This window comes from Mauremys mutica, chromosome 18, assembly GCF_020497125.1.
Source record: "Mauremys mutica isolate MM-2020 ecotype Southern chromosome 18, ASM2049712v1, whole genome shotgun sequence".
In the NCBI taxonomy this organism is placed as follows: Eukaryota; Metazoa; Chordata; order Testudines; family Geoemydidae; genus Mauremys; species Mauremys mutica.
The window spans coordinates 11,206,031-11,229,745 of NC_059089.1; the positions used below are offsets into that span (position 1 = coordinate 11,206,031).

Genomic DNA, 23,715 nt, shown 5'->3' on the forward strand with positions numbered 1-23,715 from the left:
ATCCTGCCTTAGGCTATGTCTGCACTACGCGGTAAGTCGACCTACGTTAGTCAACCTAACGTAGCTGGAGTCAACATACCTTAGGTCGAGTTACTGCAGGGTCTACACCGCGGGGGGTCGACAGGAGAAAATCTCCCGTCAACGTACTATACTTGTCTCGTTGGGGGTAGAGTAGAGGGGTTGACTGGAGAGCGATCTGCAGTCGATTTGGCGGGTCTTTACTAGACTGTATCAGTTTACTAGACCCACCAAATCAACCGCCAGTGGATCGATCTCAGAAAGTCGAACCCTGCCATAGTGTTAGATCTGCCCTTAGATTTAGCTGCCATGGAAGGGTCTGCTAACTATACTACACACCCTTCCTCCTTGCCGTACTCCCCTTTATCTCCTTCGCTCTTTTCTATCTCATTGCTTTCTCCTATAAATCATTTGTTCCCCACAGCAGTGCCTTATGCATCTTTCCCAGCTCACAGACCACACCAGCAGACACAGCCTAGTAGTTAATTACATTCTGTCTGCCTAAAATTCCTTCAGGCATTTCAGCTGGCTCTAGTATATTTTCAATTCCTGTCCTAAATTCTTGTGCAACAACTACTGTGTCAAAGAACTACATTGTTTTGCTCTGGTGGATGAAGCAACCCCTATACATGACTTTGGGATTCTTTAGAGGAAGAAGACTACGTACGTGCAAGATCATCTTCATTATCATGTTAGGATCCCATTCAGCAGATCCATCACTACTTCAGACAGCCATCACATGGCATCTAGAGCTGAACATCTTGTTGTAATATATCAAGTATTTTCACAACAGCATGGCATTCTTTCTGAGATGGATTTGTGGACTTGTTTTTGTTTGTTTGCTGTATATGCCCCACCTTTTGTGTATGTACTATCTTATTTGTAATTGATCTTTTGCTTTATTGCAAACTAATACCAAAAATGGTCACAATAAAAAAATACGAAGGAACAAGGAGGAGCTGAAATCATAAGTAAAAATGAAAGTGTTCCTCCTAGTAATAAATGAAAGAAAAACAACAGAGAGAACATATAGTAGGTGCCAGTGATAAAGGAAGCAATAATCTCATTGCCATATTGACTTTCTTGTGATAAGTTGTATTTTCCTCTAGCTAGTATGTAATATTGCAGTGAGACAAATTTAACTTGAGAAGATATTTTCCTTTTTAATGGTGACCACTGTATAGTAGAGATGGAAGAATTGTCTCCGAGCAAACCGTTTGTCAGCTAATGGTTGATATTTAAGTAAAGGGGGAATGAAGAAGCCCAAAAAGTAGGTGCATGTATTTGAGTCAGCATGGTGGAGTGGAGAAGCTGGAGGGGAAGGCTGGATGAAACTGTGATCTCCCCTACACTGTGGAATAGTCTCCCAATGCAAGTGATGAAGTTGGGTAATTTGTAACTGGAGAATATTCAGTAGGATGCAATCCTATGTTGGCAGGAGGGGAACTAGATTTTTCCTTTTCCCATGTCTGTAATACTCTGTTGGTTGCAGGTGGTGATAGTGGGGAGGAATATAGGTGGAAGATTATTTAACCCATCACTGTGTGAAGATTTTTCCTTAGCTGCTGCCTAAAAGACACACTCCTGAATGTCTTCTTGGCTATTGCTGTTGACAATCTTGCGAATGCACAAGAGCTAACCAAGGTATGTATGAACATATGGCTCTTCAACCAATACAATACTTGTTCCAGAGGGACTGTAGTATGTGAGCTCCATTCTGCAAATGTGACGAATGAATTCTTATTGCATTCTCCCCCTAGGACCCTAAAATTCTGTATACGCCACTGGTGGTGGATCTAAATGAACTGTCCTACTCCAGCCAACCTCTGGTGGCCTTGAGATTTCTGTACAAGTGTCATGCTCCTGTGGCACCTTTCTTTACCCATTTCCATTGCTGCAGCCCTTATTTAGGGAGTTGATTTTGAAACATACATTTCTTTTTGCTTAGTAATGAAGACCTGTGCATGTGCATCTTTGTACCTCTGAGCTCTCCTTATTCTTTAGATTCCCTATTATTATGATATAATCATCATACTAATACTGTTTTATTTTATTATAGAGTAGGTAGTGAGCGCTTTTCCTTGCTATCACACAAAAGTGAAGAAGGACCTCTGACTATGAGCTAGTTTCAGGGGCAGCGGTGAACCAGTTGAGGGTTTTTAGCTGACTCAATAGCATATTTTGAAGCTCTCGCCTGGGGAAATTCAGTGATTTGTGTCCTATTGCCTAGTTTGGTGTTTCATGCTAATAGGTCTTACCTTGCCGAATTTCAGTACAAATCCGAGAATTAAAATCCTCCAGTCAGGTCTGGAAAGCCACTTGCAAAAGGCCTTTACAGAGTTTCAGTCAAGATATTAAAACCTGCCTGCCCCTTGGCAGAGACAAGAGAAATTCGACACACAGGCCAGAGCATTGGCAGAATGCCAGGACCTGGCAAGAGCTTAAAATGAAGCTGAGGTAGCTTTACTTTAATACTTCGTTTTACATTGGAACATCCCTTATGGGAAAATATATATACCCCGGGATTGTGCTGGAAAGGTCCAAAATGCTACAGCTTACCATAGCGTTACTGTCCTGCTGTGGATCATTACTGCAGAATCCTTCTTTGGTCTCTATGGTTTTGCTTACACATATTTAACTCGTTCTCATTGGCAAATAAGATTAACACAAGGCCGGTTGTAATGCTGCTCCCCCTGCTACAATGGTGTGTGTCCTGCTAATTAACGAGGAGAAATGTGTTTATCCAGCAACTGGCACAACAGGATCCTGGTCCATGAAGGGGGCTCCTAGGCGCTGAGATAATACAATAATAAATAATAAAATCCCTTTGGGCAGTTATATTTCACAGACTTTTACGGGTTATTCCTTCTATAGTAAAATGATCACTAATCCTTGTGCTTGTTGCACCAGCTAGTGAGAGCGCTTTCCTTCGTAGAGCTGTGACAATGCTTGCCAGGCAGTGGCATGCCGTGAAGTTTTCAGTCAGGCATGCAGTTGTACATTGGCATGCAAGGTGACATCCTCCATGCAGTGTGACCTTGCACATATAGTACACATGAGGTCATGCTCTGCGGAGGATGCCATTTTGTTCTACAAAATGGCGTCCTCCACACAAGTTCAGGGCCAGACAGAATTATCTTGCAGGCACAGTCAGACTGAGGCATTCAATGCGTGCCTTGCAGACAGTGATGGCACATCACTGTTGCCAGTAGTTCAGAGATAAATCCAGACTAAAAGAAGGTCCCCTATCCCATCCCAATTCCTGCCAGTCAGATCCAAACACAGTTAACTATACCATGGTACAGGGCTATTTTAGGGTTGAACTTTTTTTCTACAGTTCTCCCTCCCTGCTAGGCAGCTGCATTGCTGCCTTCAGTCTGCAGCTCTGAATGGAGCTTTGTTTCCTGAAAGCGGATGTCTGATATATAGCACAAGAAAGAGATAATGGGTATCAGGTGTATAATAAATTTTCCTCTGTGAGATCACGTTTTCTGCATCTCTTTTCTGTTACAATTCATTTGAGTCCTGGGTTTTGGGAATGGGTCTTAGTTTTACTGTGGAAGATTTTCCCTTACAGGAACTCAGCTGTTTCTGTGCATTATAAAATCCAGAAATTCTTATATTAGAGATTTATGATCATAGGTGCATATAACCCCACCCATAAAGATTTGTGGGAGTCACTTGCATGCAAGGATAAAAGACTAGGCCCCTTAGAGTTCTTGTCTAATAAAGTTCATCTCTTCCTTTCTAGTCCTTTTAACTTTCCCCTTTTGCATATTTCAGAAGCTGACCCTGATGGTTAGAAAACTGCCTTTGTTAGAGTTTATAGAGTGCAATTAAATATTGACAGAATCAAAAAGCATTGCCAAATCACCGAGCTTCTTTTGAAACTCTCGTTCACTTCATGGATCCAAAAATCACTAGGGTTTTCAAAAGAGAAGGAAAAAGATAAAAGTAATTCAATTATGCGGCCTACCTAGAGAATGAGAGATTTATTGCTAAGTAAATATGATCATGCAAAATCCAAAATGGCCTGGAGATATAATTAAATTACTCAGGAGTCAGTTGACCCCCAGAGACTTCCTTTGACAATTACATTTTAAAACTCATCAAGATCAGTGTTGCGTACAATGTCCAAATACCATAAGTAACCTGAAAATGACTGTTTGGGGAGGACAAAAAAACCCTCCCCACTTCCGTTTAGGTCTGCATCTGTTCAGCCAGCACTACCTCTACTAGATATGAAATAGGACATGACTTATCACATGACTTGAACTTATTCTGTCGCATTAACCAGTGGATTGTCACTGATAGTGGAAACCAGCAGAGTCATGGATGCTGCATTTCAATGCAGTTTAGGAAACCTGAATAGAAAACTGACCAGTACTGTAAAGCAACTCCCTAAGAATACAAACTCCTCAAGTATTCCCCCTTCTGCTTTGAATAAGAGTGTGTGCTGCCCATGGGCGGCAGGTATCAAAGGCAGGGGAAGGCTCAGCCTACCCAGTCTGCCTGCGTGGCCCCACTCACCCTCTCTCCAGGGCCCCTCCGGCTTCCCGCCTCAGACCCGCAGCTCTTCTTTCCCATGTGGCTGAGTCCTGGGTCAGTGGCGCCAGAACCATGGGGGGAGGAAGGGAGGGGACCATAGCTCTCCCACTTCCCCCTTCCCCTCCTCCTCCACCTGAGCCCCACATCCCACCCCCTGGCCAGGCCAGTGTGGAGCCCTGCTGGGGAGCAGTCGGCAGACCCTCCACCTGCCCGGGGTGTGCGGGGGCTGAGAGCAGCCCCCGGCCCGTGTCCCTGCCCCCCAGCTCCCCAGGGAAGGAGGAGGGGCTGCGACTCTATGCCGGCTCCCCACAGCTGCCCGCGTGGCTCTCCCCGACCCGGCTCCGTCCAGAAGTGGGGCCTTGGAGCCGCAGCCGGCTAAAGCAAGAGCCGCACGGGCAACTGTGAGGAGCCATGGAGTCACGGACCCTCCACTTGCCCCTGGCAGGCAGGGACACAGGCCGGGGGCTGCTTGGGCCCCCCGCACTGCGTTCAGGTAGAGGGTCCCCTATGGCTCCCCACAGCTGCCCGCCCGGCTCCGAGGCTCCCCGCAACCCCAGCCAGAGCTGGGTCGGGGAGAGCTGCACAGGCAGCTGTGGGGAGCCTGGGTCCCTCCACCTGCCCTGGACGGGGGGCCTGGGACACGGGCAAGGGGCTACCTTCGCCTCCACCTTGAGCAGTTATTTTTAGTAAAAGTCACAGACAGGTCACTAAAAATTAATAAACAAAAATTCATGGAAGCCCCATGACCTGTTCCTGATTTTTACTAAAAATAACTCTGCAGAATGGGGAGGGACTCGGGAGAGGGTCCAGCCCCTACCGCTGTTGCGACTCCGGGGTCTCCCAGGCATCCACAGCAGCTCAGAGATCTAGGGTCCCTCCACCGCCCATGGTGGCTGAGAGCTCTGGGGTCCCTGCTGGCTGACAGCGCCAGCCCTACTGGCCCCAGAGCTGAAGTGGAAAATGTCACTGAGGGCTCTGGTACTCACGGATTCTGAAAGCTGGGAATGGGTGACAGAGGATGGATCACTTGATGATTACCTGTTCTGTTCATTCCCTCTGAAGCATCTGACATTGACCACTGTCAGAAGACAGGCTACTGGCGGATGGACCTTTGGTCTCACCCAGTATGGCTGTTTCTTATGTTCTTATGACCTCCGTGACATAATCTTAACCTTAATGATGGTAATCCTGAGCATTCATATCAAAGTTTTCATCCATTGATCAGATGCATGTTCCAGTGTAGGGATCATGGACTAGATATCAGCTTCAGGGAAGGAAGTGGTTAGAGCCCAGGACTGGGAGACAGGGATGCTGGGTTCTGTTCAGACCCACTAAAGTATCCCCAAGCAAATCACTAATCTTCCTATCTGCTTTCCCTTCTGTAAAATGAGGCTACTGATAGAGGTGTATGACCCAGGGCGGCGGCAGCGGCTGCTGCTGTTGTTAGTAGTAGTAATATTGGATTTGTATTGCAGTAGCAACTGTCAGCCCCACTCGTGCACACGACCCACTATGATACACACTGTACAAACACAGGCTCTCTCTCTCTGCCTCAAAGAGAGCTTACAATTTAACTGTAAGACAGAAGTTTAATTAATATGTGTATAGTGCTTTGAGACCCCTGGATAGAAGGTGCTACAGAACTATTATCGTGTTTATTTTATTATGAAACGCTTGTCTGCTAAACACTGCAGTTGTTCTAAGTTATGTATTTGCTAAATTTGTAAATACAATAGCAGTTTTCTTGAGCTACAGAGTCTTATCAAAATGTTGTGCTGCAGTTAAGAGTGGCTTAGAAGCAGGAAATGTAATCTACTTTCTAAGGTTTATGTTCAGTGAATGAGATATTTAAAAAAAAGCCAATGACAACATTTAAACCTTTGTGATCGTATTAAAGCTGGCTAGAACTTGGGAGAAGAGACAATCAGAGAACCCCAGCCCATAAAAACAAAACAGTCAAACCTTTGTCAAATTGCAGCTCTTTCAGATTTTAGGATTCATATTCTGCAGAATAAAAATATACATTTGACTTACAGTAAGAGTCTCAAGTGATTGATAAATGTACTGGAAGTTGGCAGCTGAGAAACATTGACTTTGTATAATTGTTTAATGGAGCGTTTTCGTCTTGGCCTGGCTTGGATTCCTTCTTTAACTGCAATGAGGATTTGCTCATTATAGATGTACTAATATCTGGAGAGAAAAAAGCAAGCTTGAAAGCCTAATGGCAGAGGGTTTTTTTCCTCATCTATAATTCACTGTCATTTTTTCCCCTTGAAAAGAGGAAAGAAAAGGAAACCAATTTCAAAGTGAGTTAAATCTGATCAAATACTATTAAATTCAGGCCAGTTACTTGTTCTTGCCTATACTATTCCAGGGTGGAGAAATCCATGTGGAGGCTATGCACTAGTTAATATCTCACAAAGCTAATCCTCAGCAGCAGGAGGTGGTCAAATAGCATCCTACAGAGTGCTACTGTGTCGTCTATAACTGCCCTCATCTTGGAAGAGTGATTATACTCAGAGTAGTGAGGTTAAAAGTGGCATTGTAGGGTTCCATGTTTATCTCTCCATAATTTCCCTGACAAATTTGACTAGTTTGAAGGTTGGAAAGGCCGGCCTTGGGATCTGAGCCCAGACGGGTTCTTTGTTTCCATGGCTCACCATCAGAAATAAAGATTCAGCAGTCAGAACGAAACAATGGTGTTGATGGTACACTAGCTAGAACACAGTAGATCATGCTTCTTCAACTGTATGCGTCCTGCAAGGCCAGCAGGAGTGGCAAACGCAGACAACGGTTATGGGTTTTTTTGGAAGAGTCAGCTGATGTGTTTCTCAAGGCACACATGGAACAGACCTGCTGTAGACGTCTGCTTGGGCCTAGTTTTAAAGCCTGACCTGACCTGACTAGAGCCTGAGAGAGTCAAGTTGTTTTCAGACCTGACCCAAACCCAACACTTCCCCCTGAACCTGTGTCAGCACTGCTGCCACCTCATCCTTGGGGCTTTACCTGGTGGGGGCTTCCCACTCCTCATGCCCCGTGATTGCGTTCCATCTGCCTCCTGCTGCCTGCTGTCCAGGGGGTTGGCGCAGCAACTGGGAGACCATGAGCCACAGCTCCTCACGCTCGGCAGCACACAGAGCGCAGCAAGACGGTGGTGGCTGGAAAGAGTGGGGCATGCAGCCACCCCTTCACAAAGTCCTGGGCCCGAGGAGGTGATCGGAGACTACCTGACCCAAACCCGAACAGGGTCATTTAACCCAACCCTGGTATTTGGGTCCCGTCGAGTTCAGGTCAGGTTGCAAACTTCTAATCTGCTGAGTAAGAAGGAGCTATGTTTACATGAGCATCTTTCTGGCCATAACTGTAATTTAATATGGCTTCCGATTTCAGGACCACTAGGGTAAATCTGAAATAACTCAGTTGAAATCAGTGGAGTTACACCCATCTAAAATTGGTGTGAATCAGTTAAGATTCAGGTCCTCTGGTACATTATTTGTTTTAAGAAAAAATACTTTCAGTCTAATCAATGGAACGTGGCCTTATTTTACACCCAAAATGTCATGCTCTTATATATTCTCTTTCCACGTTGTGGCATGTGTTGCCTGATTATGATGAGAAGAGGTATCAGAAGATGCTCTCAGAGACTGAAGATTCCACCCAGCATGCAGTTCTCCCTATTGGTCTGAGTGGAAGGAACCTAAGCAGAAGGAACCACACAGAACCTTGCATTGTAGGATTTCCAATCTTGACAGACTTTGCCACTGTATTAAAGATGAGGGCAGCTGCCATCAGCTCCATTTTATGCAGAGTAGTTGAGGCCTTCAGACTCCGCTTAACTTGCTAATATGGCACTAGACAGGTGAAGCCCATGGGCCCTGCTGAGGAAAATATGCTGTAACAAATCATGCAGTTGTGTTCTTTAACAAAAACTGAATGCAGTGTTTCAGAGTGTTTCACTGTTACCTAGTTAAAAAGTGTTGTGACAGTTGTGTATCACTTGTGGCCATTTATGAGTTCAGTTGATTTTCATCCTAGGTCTTTAACTAAACGATGAGTGATGTAACCCTGGATTTGTCTTGATTTCGGAAACAGGATGAAGAGGAAATGGAAGAGGCTACTAATCAAAAGCTTGCACTCCAGAAGGCCAAGGAGGTAGCAGAAGTCAGTCCCATGTCTGCAGCTAATATTTCCGTAGCAGCGTAAGCGTAATTTTTATTATCTGGGAACTTTTATCACTTTGTTTCTGTTCTTCAGACTGAGTATATATCTGTTCCATTGTAGCAACTCATAGGGCACAGGAACTCTGATGTACAATATGAAGGACTAACAAGGGCTGTAGGTTGATTTGAATACTTCAGTGTCGATCACTTGGTTTTGTGTTTTATTTGGTACCTTTGCATTTAGTTTGTTTTTCTTTGAAATGTCATTGTCTCCGCATCACCGGAAAAGAAATGCATTTTAGAGAATTTTTAAGTTGTCCTAGGAAAGACTTCACCAGGTGAACTGTTATCATTTCACTTCAGACTTTCGTTCTGAAGATGCGTGTGTATGACACATAAAATATAGTTTAAACACAATAATCTATGCTTTGATAACTGAATTGTAAAGACCACCTCCTGAATTTCAGACACAATAGTGGCTTTGCATGCCATTTGAGTGTGCAAAATGGGACATTGCACATGTGAACAGGCACTCCTATACACCTGGTTCACATTCAGAAGTATCATCTTGCACATGCAAATGTAGGCTTTGTGCTTGGAAGTGGGTGTGCTTGTGTGATCTCCCTTTGGAAGAATGCTTAGAAAATATTACTGTTGGGGCCAGCTTTTCAAGTATATGAATCTCAGCTTCTCCTGCAGAACATGCATAGGCAGGTGGAAATCAGTAATTTTCAGACATGTGCTGAGGTCTTTGAGGTCAGTGGGAGTTTTGCCACCATAGGGTAAGGACTTAATTCAGTACACACAATTGCTTGTTTGCACATTTTGCATGTGCTTCTTAGGAAGCCTGTGTTTGAAAATGAACACATTTTGAAATGTACTGATTGACACACACAATTATTCAATTTATGCAATTCCATGGGGAAGTTTGAGTGCCTTTGTGTCAAAAGTACTGCCCTGCTGTTTGCTGGGAGCTGCAAGTATTTCTCGACAGCCTCCAGTCCTCAGAAAGGGGCAGTTGGAAATGACTCCAAGGAGCAGGGAAGCCTAAACTTATTTAGAATAATTTCCTGTCCAGGTGTGTTCCAAAATGTCTGTCGTCCAGAGAGAACCCTATTTAAGTGAACAATTTTCTAATATATTTTCCCCAATGTAAATCCATCTCATGAGGCCTTCATTAGTGTGTATTTAATCTAGAATCATGTTATTTCAGAAACAATGGCGCAAATGAAACTTGTTCACTAAATTGGAAAAGAAGAAAAGAATATTCTTAATCTGTTTAGCATTTTTTGCAATTCATATTTGTAGAATACATATGTGGTTAGAATTATAGATCATTCTCCTGTTATAATGATTTGCCAGCCTCAAAAAGAAATCACATGAGAAAAGTTACTCTTATTCTTTGATGTACTTGTGTGTACTGTAATTTTAGAATGTAAGATGGCATTGTTTATTCTATTATTATTATAAAATGATTGTATATGTAAAGATTACTTAGAACCCCAAACTCCCACTGACTTTAATGGGCCCAGGATTTCACCCCAGATTCTTAGTTACCGACAATAGTTTTAGTCCCTGATTTTTCATCAGGCTTTAATCTGATTTTTGATATCACATGATCCATTTTGTGACTACAGTTACATGTAAGTGCAAAATTGCAAGTTACTATTTGTTGTGTCTACAGTTATATCTGTTCAGACACCTGTGTGCCTGATTTGTAGGTACATTTTGGTGGTTAGGCTTATAAAATGAATGCAGTTGCAGGTGCAATTAGTTGTTTCCACATTTAACAGCAGTAGCAAAATTGTGCTTGCAATACTAGAGGCCACATTTGGAAATGTAGAATTTATTCTTTCAACAGTGTGTTTCTAGACAAGTTGTATCTGCTGAACAGAAGCATGAGATACGTACAAGGCTACTGTGATTTACTTGCATGTGTGAGTGAGTGATATTAGGTTGGGAGAAAGACTGAAGAATAAATAGATGGGTGACTGAATGAATAAACATAGACAGAAGGACAAATTAGTGGTTAGAAGGTAAGTAGATGTGTGGATGGATGGATTGTTGGTTGGTGACAGACAGATGGTTTAATAGATGGATGTAACAGAGATATGAGTGATGTATAAATCTATCCACACTGAATTTTTTTTTTTAAATTTGTGTTTATAATTTTAATAAGCCTTTTTTTTAAAAAGGCTTTATTTTATTTTGTTCTCTTATTTTTAAATTTACTTTTCAAAAAGCATATTTTAAAATGAATTTCTGTCATAACTGATGACCTGAGTATAAACCAATATTATGAAAATGTATTTCAAAAGTCCCTCTGCCTGTGTCAACTAAAATAACTCTCTCTTTCTTTCAGTGTTCTGTAGAGAGAGCGTTGTGGTTCAAGTATTTTCTTAGTAATGTTGTTCATGTTAGCAGAATGGTTCTCAATGAACATCGTAGTGTGACTCTTAATATGGTTTGTTATTAATTTGGTGGACCTGTCCTTTGGGTTCCTAGAACCTACACAGGTGGCAAAACCATTCTGGTGCTCAGTCTGGTAAAAAGTCATTTTTATTTTCCCTCCCTTGTGTTTAAACAGTAAGATACTGTAATTGCTACTTTGCTTCTATTTCTTGTCAGTTTTGTAACATTTGTTCTATAAGTGGGAGCAAATCCTGCACCCCTTCATCTAATCCTCTTCACTCCTATTTCCTCATCTGATCGAAGTCTACATTTGGGAAACTCCTTATCGTGCATTTACACTAGAGTGGGAGGCAGCGTACCCAAGTTTTCCATCCTCATGCATTACTGTGATGTGTATATACTGTGCATTTGTTTGTATGTGGACGTGTTCATGTGTATCCATATGCCTGTGATTGTCTGAACTTGTCCTTTTGCTCTGCTATGGAAAATAACCTCATTTAACAACAGCTAAGCTCCAGGAAGAATTCAGCTTACTGAATCAGTTCTGGAACTTGCTTTCTAGGCTACAAAAGTTAGTTGCTTCTTTAGTAGGTCAACCTAATTTCAGTGTATTAAGTGATATCTTAGAATTTTGCAGATGCATAGGATTCAGTGCGAACAAGGATTATTTTTTGGTTGGTAGACGGTAAAGTCTTACTACTGAACCTTGAAACTGTTTTAATAATTTATTGATCTTTGCAGCCAAGTAAGGATCTCATCCATCTCAGAACGGACTCAGAAGGTGCTATATTATAATACTGCATCTATAACTGGGAGAGGCAATGAAGTAAGCTATTGTAGCTCGTGGTTTGTTGATCTTTAAGGATGTCAGTGGTTCAACTTCTACTCCATAAAAAGGGCTAATAGGAGTGGATTGATTTGGCCATGACTTGGTTTTTTTAACCTGGTGAAATCTATCCTGAATAGGCTTTTTATTTTCTTTTTCAGGATTGAAGCTGATATGGGACATTTTTCTGTTGCGATGTTTGTTTTAAAACAAGATGTTTGTTTGACATTTTAGTTTTAGCTCATTATTTTCATTCTGGTTTTGTGATTTTTTTTTTCCGTTTAGCGTTTTCCTTGCTTTATTGTTTCTTGAGGTGAGTTTGGGTTTGTTCAGCTTACCCAGAGTTGTCCTTTGAAAACCTCTGTTTCGTATAGCATTTAAATTGCTCGGCCTCGTGAACTGAGGTATTGTAATAACAGATGGGACTTGACAACAAGCCATTGGTGCAGTTTCCTTGCTGGCGAAAATGGAGGAGAGAGGGGGAAGCCCATCTTAGGGGAATTCCCCTTTAATTGTAGAGTTCATTAGCTGATAGAAGAAGTTACTGGGAGGCAGGAATCAGTGCTTTGTTTCTTGCTCTGCCACTAACTCACGATGGGAGTTGGGGCAACTCATTTAACTTTTCTATGTCTCGGTGGGGAAAACAGGGTGATGACTTATTAACTTTGTGGAGCGTGAGGCTCCATTGGTCAATGTGTAAAGCACTTTGAGTCCTTACGTGAGAGGCACCAGAGAAGTGCATCACATCAGGATTGAGGATTAAGGCACAACGCCCCTATTTTGAAATGTAATTTTTTGTAGTTAAGTTTGCTATTTCACAAACCTTCAGTCCCAAACACCACACCTTTGAGTTCCCCCTCCACCTCTTCTTTCCCAGCCAGAGAGATGCACCAATGTCATGTACAAAAGGGGCTGCATTAAACAAAAGCACACCCCAGCTCTCTTCGCAGTTCAGTTGACCATACAAGTGATGACTCATAAAGGAATCTGAAGCCCCACGCTTCACCACTGGCGCTCAGAGGCTACTGATGCAGAACTTGTGTTTAAAATAAATAACCTTTGTGTTTCCAATGGGTCTGCCTCAAACTCTTCTTGGGGAAAGTCTTAAAACAGCAACTGCAGCAGCAGCAACAGCCAAATTACTAAATTTATAACAACCTGCAAAATAGTTGTGCCTAAGGTGTCACACTGAGTGATTTTTTTTTTCCAATGGTTTTGAGTTGTAGCTGGCTTCCAAGAGTCTAAGCATAACATGCTGTACAATAGGTCTCCAGCTGGAGATTTTGATGGGCGAGGGAATCCCCAGATATGATGGCTGTAACCCTGTATGGAGTGATAAGGAGACAGTTCCTCCTTGTGGCAGAATATACGGGCCAGACCCCACACTAAGAGCTGTCTCTAGGACTGACCATGTGATCGACCACTTGAAATGACTCCATGTGTTTTCCAGTTAACAACCCACTCTGTTAGGTGACTGGTTTTTGCTGGTCCCTTATGCAGTTGCTTAAGGCATTTTACTTGTGTGCTCAGCTCAGACCTCCTGCTCACAGGTAAACCCTACCAATTGCATTGCTAGCCCTGACCCAAGGGTGCTGCCAACTCATCATAAATTGGTACAGAAATAAAAAGACGTGATGTTAAAATACCAAAGCCAGTACATGAAAGAGCAGGTGCCGTAGCGCACTTCCATCTTTCACACACACTTCTTAGTGGTCATCTGTCCCTTTTGTACAGGTTTGGGGATGAAGGTCTGGGCGGGTTGTTTTATTTCCTCGTGTCTCTGGAACTCTGTGGTCTGTCCTACAGTCGTCGTTGGGCCTGGCTGTTGGTAACCAATAGAACCCTGCAAGAAATATGCCTGAATAACTAGCAAATAAAAAGTTCTGTGTACAATGACGTACAGACTAGAAGAGGCGTTCCTTTTATCTTGCTGGCTTGTCGTTTCTTCCCTCTTCCTGCTCCCTGAATGTGCTGGTGTGTGGGGTACTGTGACTTCCTGTTAGTTTGCTTTTTTGCTCTTTTTGTCATGTAACTGTGAATCAGCAAACAGCTGCCCAGAAAGACACTGTCTGTCTGTCTGTGTGTGTGTGTCTCTCTCTCTCTCTCTCTCTCTCTCTATCTCATGGTAAGTAGCAGCAAGCAAAGCTCAAATACCTCCTCCACTTCGCTTTGAAAAAGGAGGCTGTCTTTGCCCTATGAGTCTACACAGTGGGATTTCAGTATGAAATTAGCTGGCGGGTGTTGCAGAACAGGGATCCCAGCAATGAAGACAGAGAAATGGACCTCTGAGAGCCCTTTTGCAGGACTTGTGTAGTCATGTTTGGCCAAGTACAGGGATGTTTGGCGGCATTATGGCGGAGCCTTCATCCTGCACCGGACCAAATGAGGCAATGAGGAATATGATGATAAGCACAAGGGATTTTGAGACGTGCTTTAAGCAATAAAATGCTTCAGTTTGCCCCTGTGCCTCCACAGACACCTTTGCCAGTGCTGGTTCCCCTTTCCCGGAATCTCTGATGGGTTAAGCCATGACTGGTACATTCTCTGCTATCATGAGTTTTCCACCTAGTTTTCTCAGGCCATTCTACCCATACTTTAGACGTTTATGCAATTGTAGGATCCTTGCTGGGAGCTTCACTTAACATCCTGTGGATGCAGCGTCCAGCCAAATCAAGAAATAAAGGAGTACCAGCTTTGGTGACCCCATAACAATAATTTCCCTTTAAAAACGTAGCGTGCCAGCACCGAAGGGTCAAAAACGCTCCTGTTTGCAGTATAAAATGTACTAATAATGAAGTTACGGCAAAATAACCATATGATTGCTCCCCAAGACCATTGATTCCAAGCAAAGCCAAGTAAGTGTCTTTAATGATTGCTCCCTCCCACAAGCTATCCAATCCCCTATATACATACACTTCACCTTGGTCTACTTTTAATTTTATAATACATTGTTACTTAATATGCTGTGGGTTTGTAATGTATATATTTAAAATTCCACCAGTTCATCCTGCTTTCCCCCCTCCAACCGCATCTCCTTCCCAGGGGCAATATCCCATCAGCTGGGCCTTCTGGCTTTATCGTACCAGCTGTTAGCTAAATAAACCCCACAAAAAGCCAATGGAAATAAATCGGTGTTTAAACTGAAAGTGGTAAATTCAGAAAGAGGGCGGGTTATATTTTCCACCTCCTGGGAGGGGTCTATAGACAATGTAATGTTGCAGAAACCAAATATATAGAATTATTTTTAAAATTAGAACTAAGTCTCCCTTTAAGTGCTGGACCAGGCAGAAACTGCCCCCGAATCTGTCAAATCCACCCCCACCCCGGTTAGGCAGTCACATGTGTTAAATGGAGGCAAATCTACCAAATAAAATGTGAACAAATGCCTCTTTATTTCTGTGTTTGAGACACAGACATGCTTCCTGTTGCCCATGCGGATGGTATATCCCAGGGGTAGGCAACCTATGGCACGGGTGCCGAAGGCGGCTGATTTTCAGTGGCACTCACACTGCCTGGGTCCTGGCCACCGGTCCGGGGGGCTCTGCATTTTAATTTAGTTTTAAATGAAGCTTCTTCAACATTTTAAAAACCTTATTTACTTTACATACAGCAATAGTTTAGTTATATATATTAGACTTTTATAGAAAGAGACCTTCTAGAAATGTGAAAATGTCTGACTGGCACGCGAAACCTTAAATCAGAGTGAATAAATGAAGACTTGGCACAGCACTTCTGAAAGGTTGCCGACCCCTGGTATATCCTCAGGGCTAGGCCCCTTTTTCCCTACCCCAGGGGTGCTGCGATAACCTGAGTTGGAATTGGTGGCCTTGTGTCCTTCTCTTAGTTGGAAATGAATCATTGCAGTACATGCTGTAAATGCAAACTCCACCTATTGCTACAAAGACCTCTGCTCTGGGGCCCTGAAGGTAGCTTGTGCAGAGGACTCTGACTATGTGAGTACTGCATATTGCAGCATAAAGTCTTACTATCATCTTGTGTCTTTTGGTTCACCTTTTTATATTTTCTTTTGGTTCCGGTTTGATTTTCCAGTTGTTTTCCTTTTAACTAGAAGACGATGTCTCTGTGGCTTCCACACTTTCTGAAGCTTGCCTGGGCTCCTTCCAAGATGCACGCTGCAGCCTGCATTCGATAGGACACAGCCTCTTTGAGTCTCCTCCCGATGTCTTTTATAGTTTCTCTTCTCTCCTTTATTTTCTCACCTTTTTTTTGTTTTTTGTTTTTTGTTTTTTGCATGTGCAGTTTTGTAAAGCAAACTCGAGGTACTGTATCTCGCAGCTCGTCAGTCTCCAGCGTAAATTCACCGTGAGTTGCTCTCTGTTACAATATTCAGTAAATGGATTTATGATATATAGCTATATATTTATAAACCTCCCTGCTTCCCACCCTCCTGATGCCTTCCCCCTTCCCTTGTTTTTTCCAAAAGTCATTCACGTCATTGTGGAAAACCTCCAGGCCAACATACGGTGGAAGGACTGGAAGGTGTACAGCCGTGTCATATAATGCTTGTGATTTGGGCGTGAGCAACTCTGTAGTGTTTTGCACATTGGGTGTGAATTCCTCCGCTTCTTTCCTTTTTTTTTTTCTTTTTCCCTTTTCTTCGTTCAGCCCTTCTCTTTGTCCTTTCCTTACTTAGCAGTTTTCCTTTCCTTTCCCTCTTACTTTCTTCCTTGCCCTCTTCTCTTGTTTTGTGCCCTGTCGTGTTCTCACTTATATTTTTTCCCCTCTGTGTTATTTAGACACTGGGCTAATGGTTTTGATGTTCCACCAGTGTTTGCACTTTTGGTTCAGGAGGAGAATGGGGCCCCACCATGAGCGTGCTCTTTAAAATGAAAGCTAGAAGGGGAGAGTTTCAAAGGGAGCCAGCTTCTGGAAACAGAACTCAAATGGGACAGTGTTTGAAAACTCTGCCTAAATAACCCTTGGAAATTTGTTATGATGAGCAGACACACTCCTCCACCCCCTCCTGGGGTATGAGTTTAAAGCTCCAATGTATCCTAGAATTTTGCAAACACAGTGGTAGACCCTTCAACCATTCCACCCACTTCCCATTAAAAATCCCACCCTCTCCGGGACTCATTGTGAATCATGAGTAGGCTTCAAAGGTGCATGTTGCAGGTTTGTAGAAAATACCTTTGATCCCTTCCACATCATGCAGTGACGTTTGTCATCAACTCATTGAGTGTCTTTGCTTATATTATACTTTTATCATTTTGTGTTACTTTTCTACGGTGTAATGCTCTTGGGAAGACAAGTTAGTGCAGTTCAGACCCGAATAGCCAGATCCTCAGGTGCATCATAGTAGGGCTCAGCGCGCCTGAGCAGTTGGGAAACAGAAGGCTTTCCACCTCCTTTCTGCCCCTTCCTCCAACTCCCTGATTCTGAGTGGCATCTCAGGTCTGGTTTTGCCCCGGGACAACTTAGAGATGTTTGGACTGGTTTCTCCAATCTCTGTTCACTTTGTGCCATGCTGGAAAATTCCCCCTATGTAGAGGGAATCTCTGTTGGTGCAAAGTTGGTGGAGAGGACTGTGCTGCCTCCTGCACCAGTTGCGATGTCTGCCTGTTGCTTAGTACACTGGAAGCCTCTTGCAGGATAAGGGGAGGCAGGTGGAAGGGAGAAGAAAGGCGGAGGTTTGGCAGAGACGGGGATGTGGTGAATTGAGTCTATGCCTGATTCTCTGCTGGTGTGGGACTTTACTCCAGCAGCGTAAGTTAAAACTGCACCAGAGCAGTGTAAAGCAGCTTTCATGTTAATGGGAACCAGGCCCGTTATCTTTGAATCTGACCCATATTGCCCATTGTGTGGAGACAGGGACAGACTGCGCTTTTAAAAAACTGAATCTGAATGACAAGTACACAAATCACGTGAGTATCATTGACCCTAAAGCCACTTCACACCTGTCCAGTCATGTAGTGGAGCCTTAAAGCAGGTGCAGATATAGTTTATATCCACATTAAGGCCCCTTCACACTACCAGAGCAATAAATGTGAATCAGGCTCATTGTGTGTAAGGCAGATCTAGAATTTTGAAAGTTTAGCTAAGTCTGCATTTCTTTCTCTATGCATATCTGCAGTGTTTTCCCCAGCCAAATACTTGTTTGGCTAAACAGTTCACTGGATCCCATAGGTAGCTATCACTCGCCAGGGCCAGCTCCAGGCACCAGCACAGGAAGCAGGTGCTTGGGGCGGCCAATAGAAAGGGGTGGCACATCCGGGTCTTTGGCGGTAATTCGACGGTGGATCCCTCAGTCCTTCTCTTCCTCTTTGAGCTGCCGCTGAAGTGCCGCCGAAGAGGAAGAGAGGGAGCGAAGGACCCGCCGCCGAATTGCCACCGAAGAACGAAGCGGCACGGCTGAGCTGCCGCCAAAGTGCCGCTGATCGGAGCTTTTGGGGGTTTTTTTTCTGCTTCACCGCTTGGGGCGGCAAAAAGCTGGAGCCGGCCCTGTCACTCGCTACATGTTACTGTTGGATTTCCAGGATCCAGTTTGTACCAATAAAATCCCCTCTGTACCTAAACGTGAAGGACCTGATTCTCAAGGCTTGATATACACTGGGCGGGGAGTCGACCTAAGATACGCAACTTCAGCTACGCAAATAGCGTAGCTGAAGTCAGTATATCTTAGGTCGATTTACCTGGCCGTGAGGACGGCAGCGAGTCAACCGCTACCACTCCCCTGTCGCACGGTGGAGTTCCAGAGTTGATGACAGAGCGATCGGGGATCGATTTTATCGTGTCTACACTAGACGTGATAAATTGATCCCCAATGGATCGTTCACTACCCGCCGATGCGGCGGGTAGTGTAGACATACCCTTAGTTATACTGAGGCCTACACACAGTTTTGGCACCAATATAACTATTTCAGCTACAGGTGTTGGTTTTTCTACTTAAACAGTTAAATCGCTACAATCCCCCCCCATAGTGTGGATGCAGTTATACCAGTATAAAGGTGCCTCGTAGCTAATTCTCCTTCCCTGTGGAAATACTTATACTGGTATAAGATACCTTTACATCAATATAATTGCATGTACTCTATGGGGATTCAACCATTTTAACTATACTAGTACAAAGGGGAATAATTTTTAAACAAGCCCTAAAGCCATGCTCTAGTCATGTAAAGTACAAATAAAACTTATTTCCACCTTAACACTGCTTTGCATTGTGAGAGCAGTGGAAAGTGGCCTTAATAACTAAGAACTAGGCCCTGAGAATCCATGGCTACTGAATGGACACACACAAAATTCCCACTGGAATTTAGATATTTTTTCAGTATTCAGTGTTTAATTTTGTCCCACGGGAATTTGTTCAGTTGAAAATTGTAAGTGGCAAGAAAATCAGGACAAAAATATTTGAGGTAGCTTCTTAATAAAAAGGATATTAAGGCGAGTCACCTTCTGATGTCATTTTCAAACCTTCGTGTCGTAATGAACTTATGGTACAAACACTGCAACCGAAAAAAAATCCATGTTTGGTTCACTTGGGAAAGAAAAATAATTAAACACATATACAAACAATTCTTTTTCCTTCTAAAAAGTGAGTCATCATTTGCATAAAATGCCTGTTGAAAACTGGCAACTAGCTGCTTTAGAAAGTGTTAACACACAGCTAAGTACACAGTTTATACTTAAGGTATAAGTCAAAGGCAAAGTGCCTTCAATCACCCCAGTCACAGGTATCTAGGAAATATGATCAGTTTTTTACATATTCTGTTTATATTAAGATAGGCAACTGAGTCCCAGCCTATGTAGTTACTCACTCGGCTGGGATTCTCTTTTTATTAGAGTTATGTGTTTGTAATAGCACGCATGATGCATCAGTCTCATTCCAGACATAAAAAGGGGTGATCTCAAGACATGTTGTAGAAAGGGCCAACATTTTCAACCCTGGGTCCCTATAAGATTAGACATCTAACTCCATATTTAGGCACCTAAATAAGATGTTTAGAGGAGCTAAGCACCCGCGGTTCCCATTGTAGTCAGTGGCTGAAAATTTTGACTAAGGAACACTGTTACTTACTCAACATACAGCTACAACAGCGCTCGTGATAAAGGACATCTTTGCAGCGGATTCATATGGTAATCTAAACACATAATATGGAGGGGGTGCGAAGAAAGGAGGACATGAGTCTAAAGTGCTATAGTAGGCACACTTTGTAGGTGTCTTGGAAGTCTAGCTGGGAAATTATAATTGCTGCTGTGTCACATTTAAACTTTAGGGCAAATTCTACCCAGGGTTGCAGTCAGTGCCCATTGACTTTAAAAGAAGTTGATGTTCTTGGAGCAATTGCGTCTCTGGTTAAAGCCATAACTGCATGATTCTGCAGCACCCATCCAGAAGGGAAATAAAAAAGCTTTAATGTCTCCTGGTCCTCATTTGCCATCCAAATCACTGTTGACCCATATCACTTGCTTCTGCCTGAATTCACTATCCATGTCTTCTGTTTTATCTGCATTCTCACAGCAAAAAGCTTCATTGCACTAAATTGTTTTGTTCTTATCAGAACCTATGAGTTCCTACTGGGATTTAAGTCAGAACCCAGTGTGGGCTGTGCAGTTGTGCATAATAATTGCTGAAGTGTCTTTATTGAAATTATAATGAGTGATGTAGAGAAAACAACTCATTGAAAAGGAAATGTCATTTGACTGGCTTTAGGAGGACTTCTGTGCACGGAATCGTTCAATATGTTTAAGCTAGATGTGTTGTTTGTTGAATCAGGGCTGAAAAGTGCACTTTTAACTTGCTTTTAGTAAAGAATTTTTCACCCCTGTAATTTATTACTAAGTATGCAATTACTTTATCACAGTGTATACCAATGGTACCAAAATCACAAGGTCTAAAGAGAAATCTAATCAAAATGGTATGAGTGTGGTGACTTGGTATCTAATAAATATTTTCTGGAGTTTTTTTGAGATTAGAATTTGCTAAAAATAGTAGGCTTCAGTGTATACTAATAAATTAATTCATGATCATATAATTTGACACTGAGTAATTAAAAGACTCTGTGTATTAGAGCAATAGGCTGTCACATGCATGATGGTGCATTTTATTGAATCCAGATCCTGCAGTCCTCCTTACTCGGGCAAAACTACTGATTTCAACAGAAGTTCTGCTTGAGAAAGAGCTTCAGGCTTTGGCCTTGAGGACTTCGGCTGTTTGAAGATGTAAATCAATGGATGACACCATTCATTTTGGTGTTCGAGGCTCTAGCAAATTGCACTGTAGTGTGGTTTATTGCTTCTTGTGAAATGGAATTGCTGGAGAGACTGGCTGGCTCAGGGAATTGATAACGAAATACTAGAGCTTTCCTTTCTAGTTTACCAATCCATAAAAGCCCTGCTCTAGAATCACCCAAAGTTGTTACCATCTTAAAGATTGCTCGATAGCCTGCATGAAATGAGTCGAGGTTTGCTTTCTTCTTCCCAGTGGATAGGTGTCAGTAAGAGACGGACTGGATCATCCAGTAGGTTGTTATTTTAATCCTCTCCGGCAGGGGGTCATTGGATTGCTGAGGTGCAACAATCCTTGTTTTGATACAGTACTGAAAGTGTGCTAAGTATACAATGACCCTAGGGCAAGAGTTTAAGCCACTTCAGCTGATGGACCTTATAGGTTCTAGCATCTGGCAGTTCCTCTCATTGCCCCAGAGCCTTCCAACCCCTGCTGACTTATCACCCTCTAGACAGCAGAGTGAAGAACAGCAAATGTACTACTTAACGCATTCACCGTAGTGGTCTCCGTTGACCTCTGACAACTCAGCTGATTCATTCCAATATCTAGTTTCTGTGAAAAACTGCTATCAGAACTTGGCACAAAATGTGATGTTTGTTGGCAGTTGCAGCAGCAAGACCAAGAACTGAACGTGCCATGGAGAACAAACTCTCCAGGCCAGGGCTAAGACATGCTGGCAGGGCAGCATGACAGAAGTCAGCATTTGTGCTTGGGCTGTAACTGCTGTTTGGACAGAGGACTCCAGCGCCCAGAACTACCAGCCAAATGAGTGCCCTTCCCCACCACTATTTTCATATTAATTGTTTTCTTCCAATGAGCTAGAAAGTGAAGTAGCATTTTTGTACGAGAATACTAAAAGTCAGACTCCTGTATTTATTGATCTCTATTGATCCAGGAAGTTGACATTGTTGACCATTTTAAAGCCATTTCATAATTCAATTATATGCTTCCAATATGAGTTTAATAGAGAATTCAAGCTGGTCACAAATCCGAATGTTCAAAAACTGTTTTTGTCCTGAATTCGGACAAAAAGTTGCAATATCAATTTTTTTCACAGAACAGAAATTATAATTTTCAATGGGCTAATGCTCATATAATTTAGAAGGCATGGCTGGACAACACCTCCTGGGAGGTCCCATGGTCATAGGACTCCCTTGATGTACCATGGCAATTCAACCTGCAGGAGACAGCTGTGTATCATGAGAGACGTGGTCCAGCCAGAGGGCGGAGCCCATAGACACTCAAACTACAACTCCCAAGAGGCAGGGCAGGAGCTGAGCGAGCAGAGATTTAGTGTTGAACTCACCAGGAACAAAAATGTTTGAGTTGGATTTAACAAACCAAAATGGTTCAATTCGAGTCAACTCAAACCAAACTGAAATACTTGTTAGATTTTTCCCCATAGAAAATCAGAACATTTAGGCAAAATTGAATTTTGATTTTGCAGAAATTGCGTTTTTCATCAAAAAATATTTCAACAAAAAATTCCCCATCAGCTCTAATCAGAAAATACTTTTCTAGGATATCTAAAACATATAGGACTAAATTCTGGCGTTCTTATACATTGTTTATTCTGTCTATACTCAGGTAAAATTCCTAAAGATATCAATGTATGATTTATTATTTGTTTTTATTCAAGTGGTTTATTTTAAAGAGTTGTTCTGGAAGGTAATGGTCCATTACATAAAGCAGCACTCTAAATGGCTGTGATAAAAATGCGTCAGCCAATAAGAAAGTTGCTTGTTCTTAAATGTGATTTAAAAAAAAATACCAAAAAGGAATGCACTGTACTTTCTTGAATAATCTAGATTGTGATTGGTTGCTATTTCATTTGTATTATTTTTAATGAGGAAATAGAGGAGTCACCGGTCAGGAAACTGATAGATTAATATCAGTTTTATTTGACACAATGTCTGTTTTGTACCGAGAGATGTAAATTAGCTGATTATAGACACTGCTTTATTGTTTGGTAGTCAGTCTCTGAATCCAAGTAGAATTGGTGGTATTATGCAATTAAAATGCTCTAATCATAATATCTGCCAATCTGTTTTGTCATGTCAGGCCCTGGGGGACTGAAGCTGTGTATATTGGCAATACCACTATAAAGAATTTGAAGAGCTTTGTTGGTAGGGAACAGAATAAAGGCAGTGGACATTGGGGTTTGGGGAAGAGAGATGGATTCATGAGTCGATTTTTTCCCTCTTATGAGGAGGTCTGCAGAAGGTATAATATGGAGAACTGTTGATTTAAAGCACCAGATCAACAGTACCAACAAAAGATGTGATCACAGAGTTCCTGGTTGCACCTATTATTGTAAAGAACCATTTTGCTTAGTTCACACCCGACATAGAAATATCTGCTGCTAATGCTATATTTAGTATCCTAAGGGGATTTTGTGGTAGCCCCATCACTTGAGTCATTTAAAATTGAACTAGACAAAGCACCAGAGAATGTGTTATAGGGAATAATTGTACATTAGCTAGATTTTCGCCGTCTCTTCTGCA

At 42.5% G+C, this 23,715-nt stretch overlaps 1 protein-coding gene across 1 annotated transcript in view; it reads left to right on the top strand.

The window, feature by feature from the left end:
* Nucleotides 1–23,715, top strand: part of CACNA1B (calcium voltage-gated channel subunit alpha1 B) — a 491,615-nt gene that overhangs the window by 336,720 nt on the left and 131,180 nt on the right. Inside the window, exons 18-20 of the mRNA XM_044993192.1 lie at nt 1,595–1,662; nt 8,659–8,765; nt 16,225–16,287. Coding sequence (XP_044849127.1) covers nt 1,595–1,662; nt 8,659–8,765; nt 16,225–16,287 — 238 coding nt within the window. The remainder of the gene's footprint in view (nt 1–1,594; nt 1,663–8,658; nt 8,766–16,224; nt 16,288–23,715) is intronic.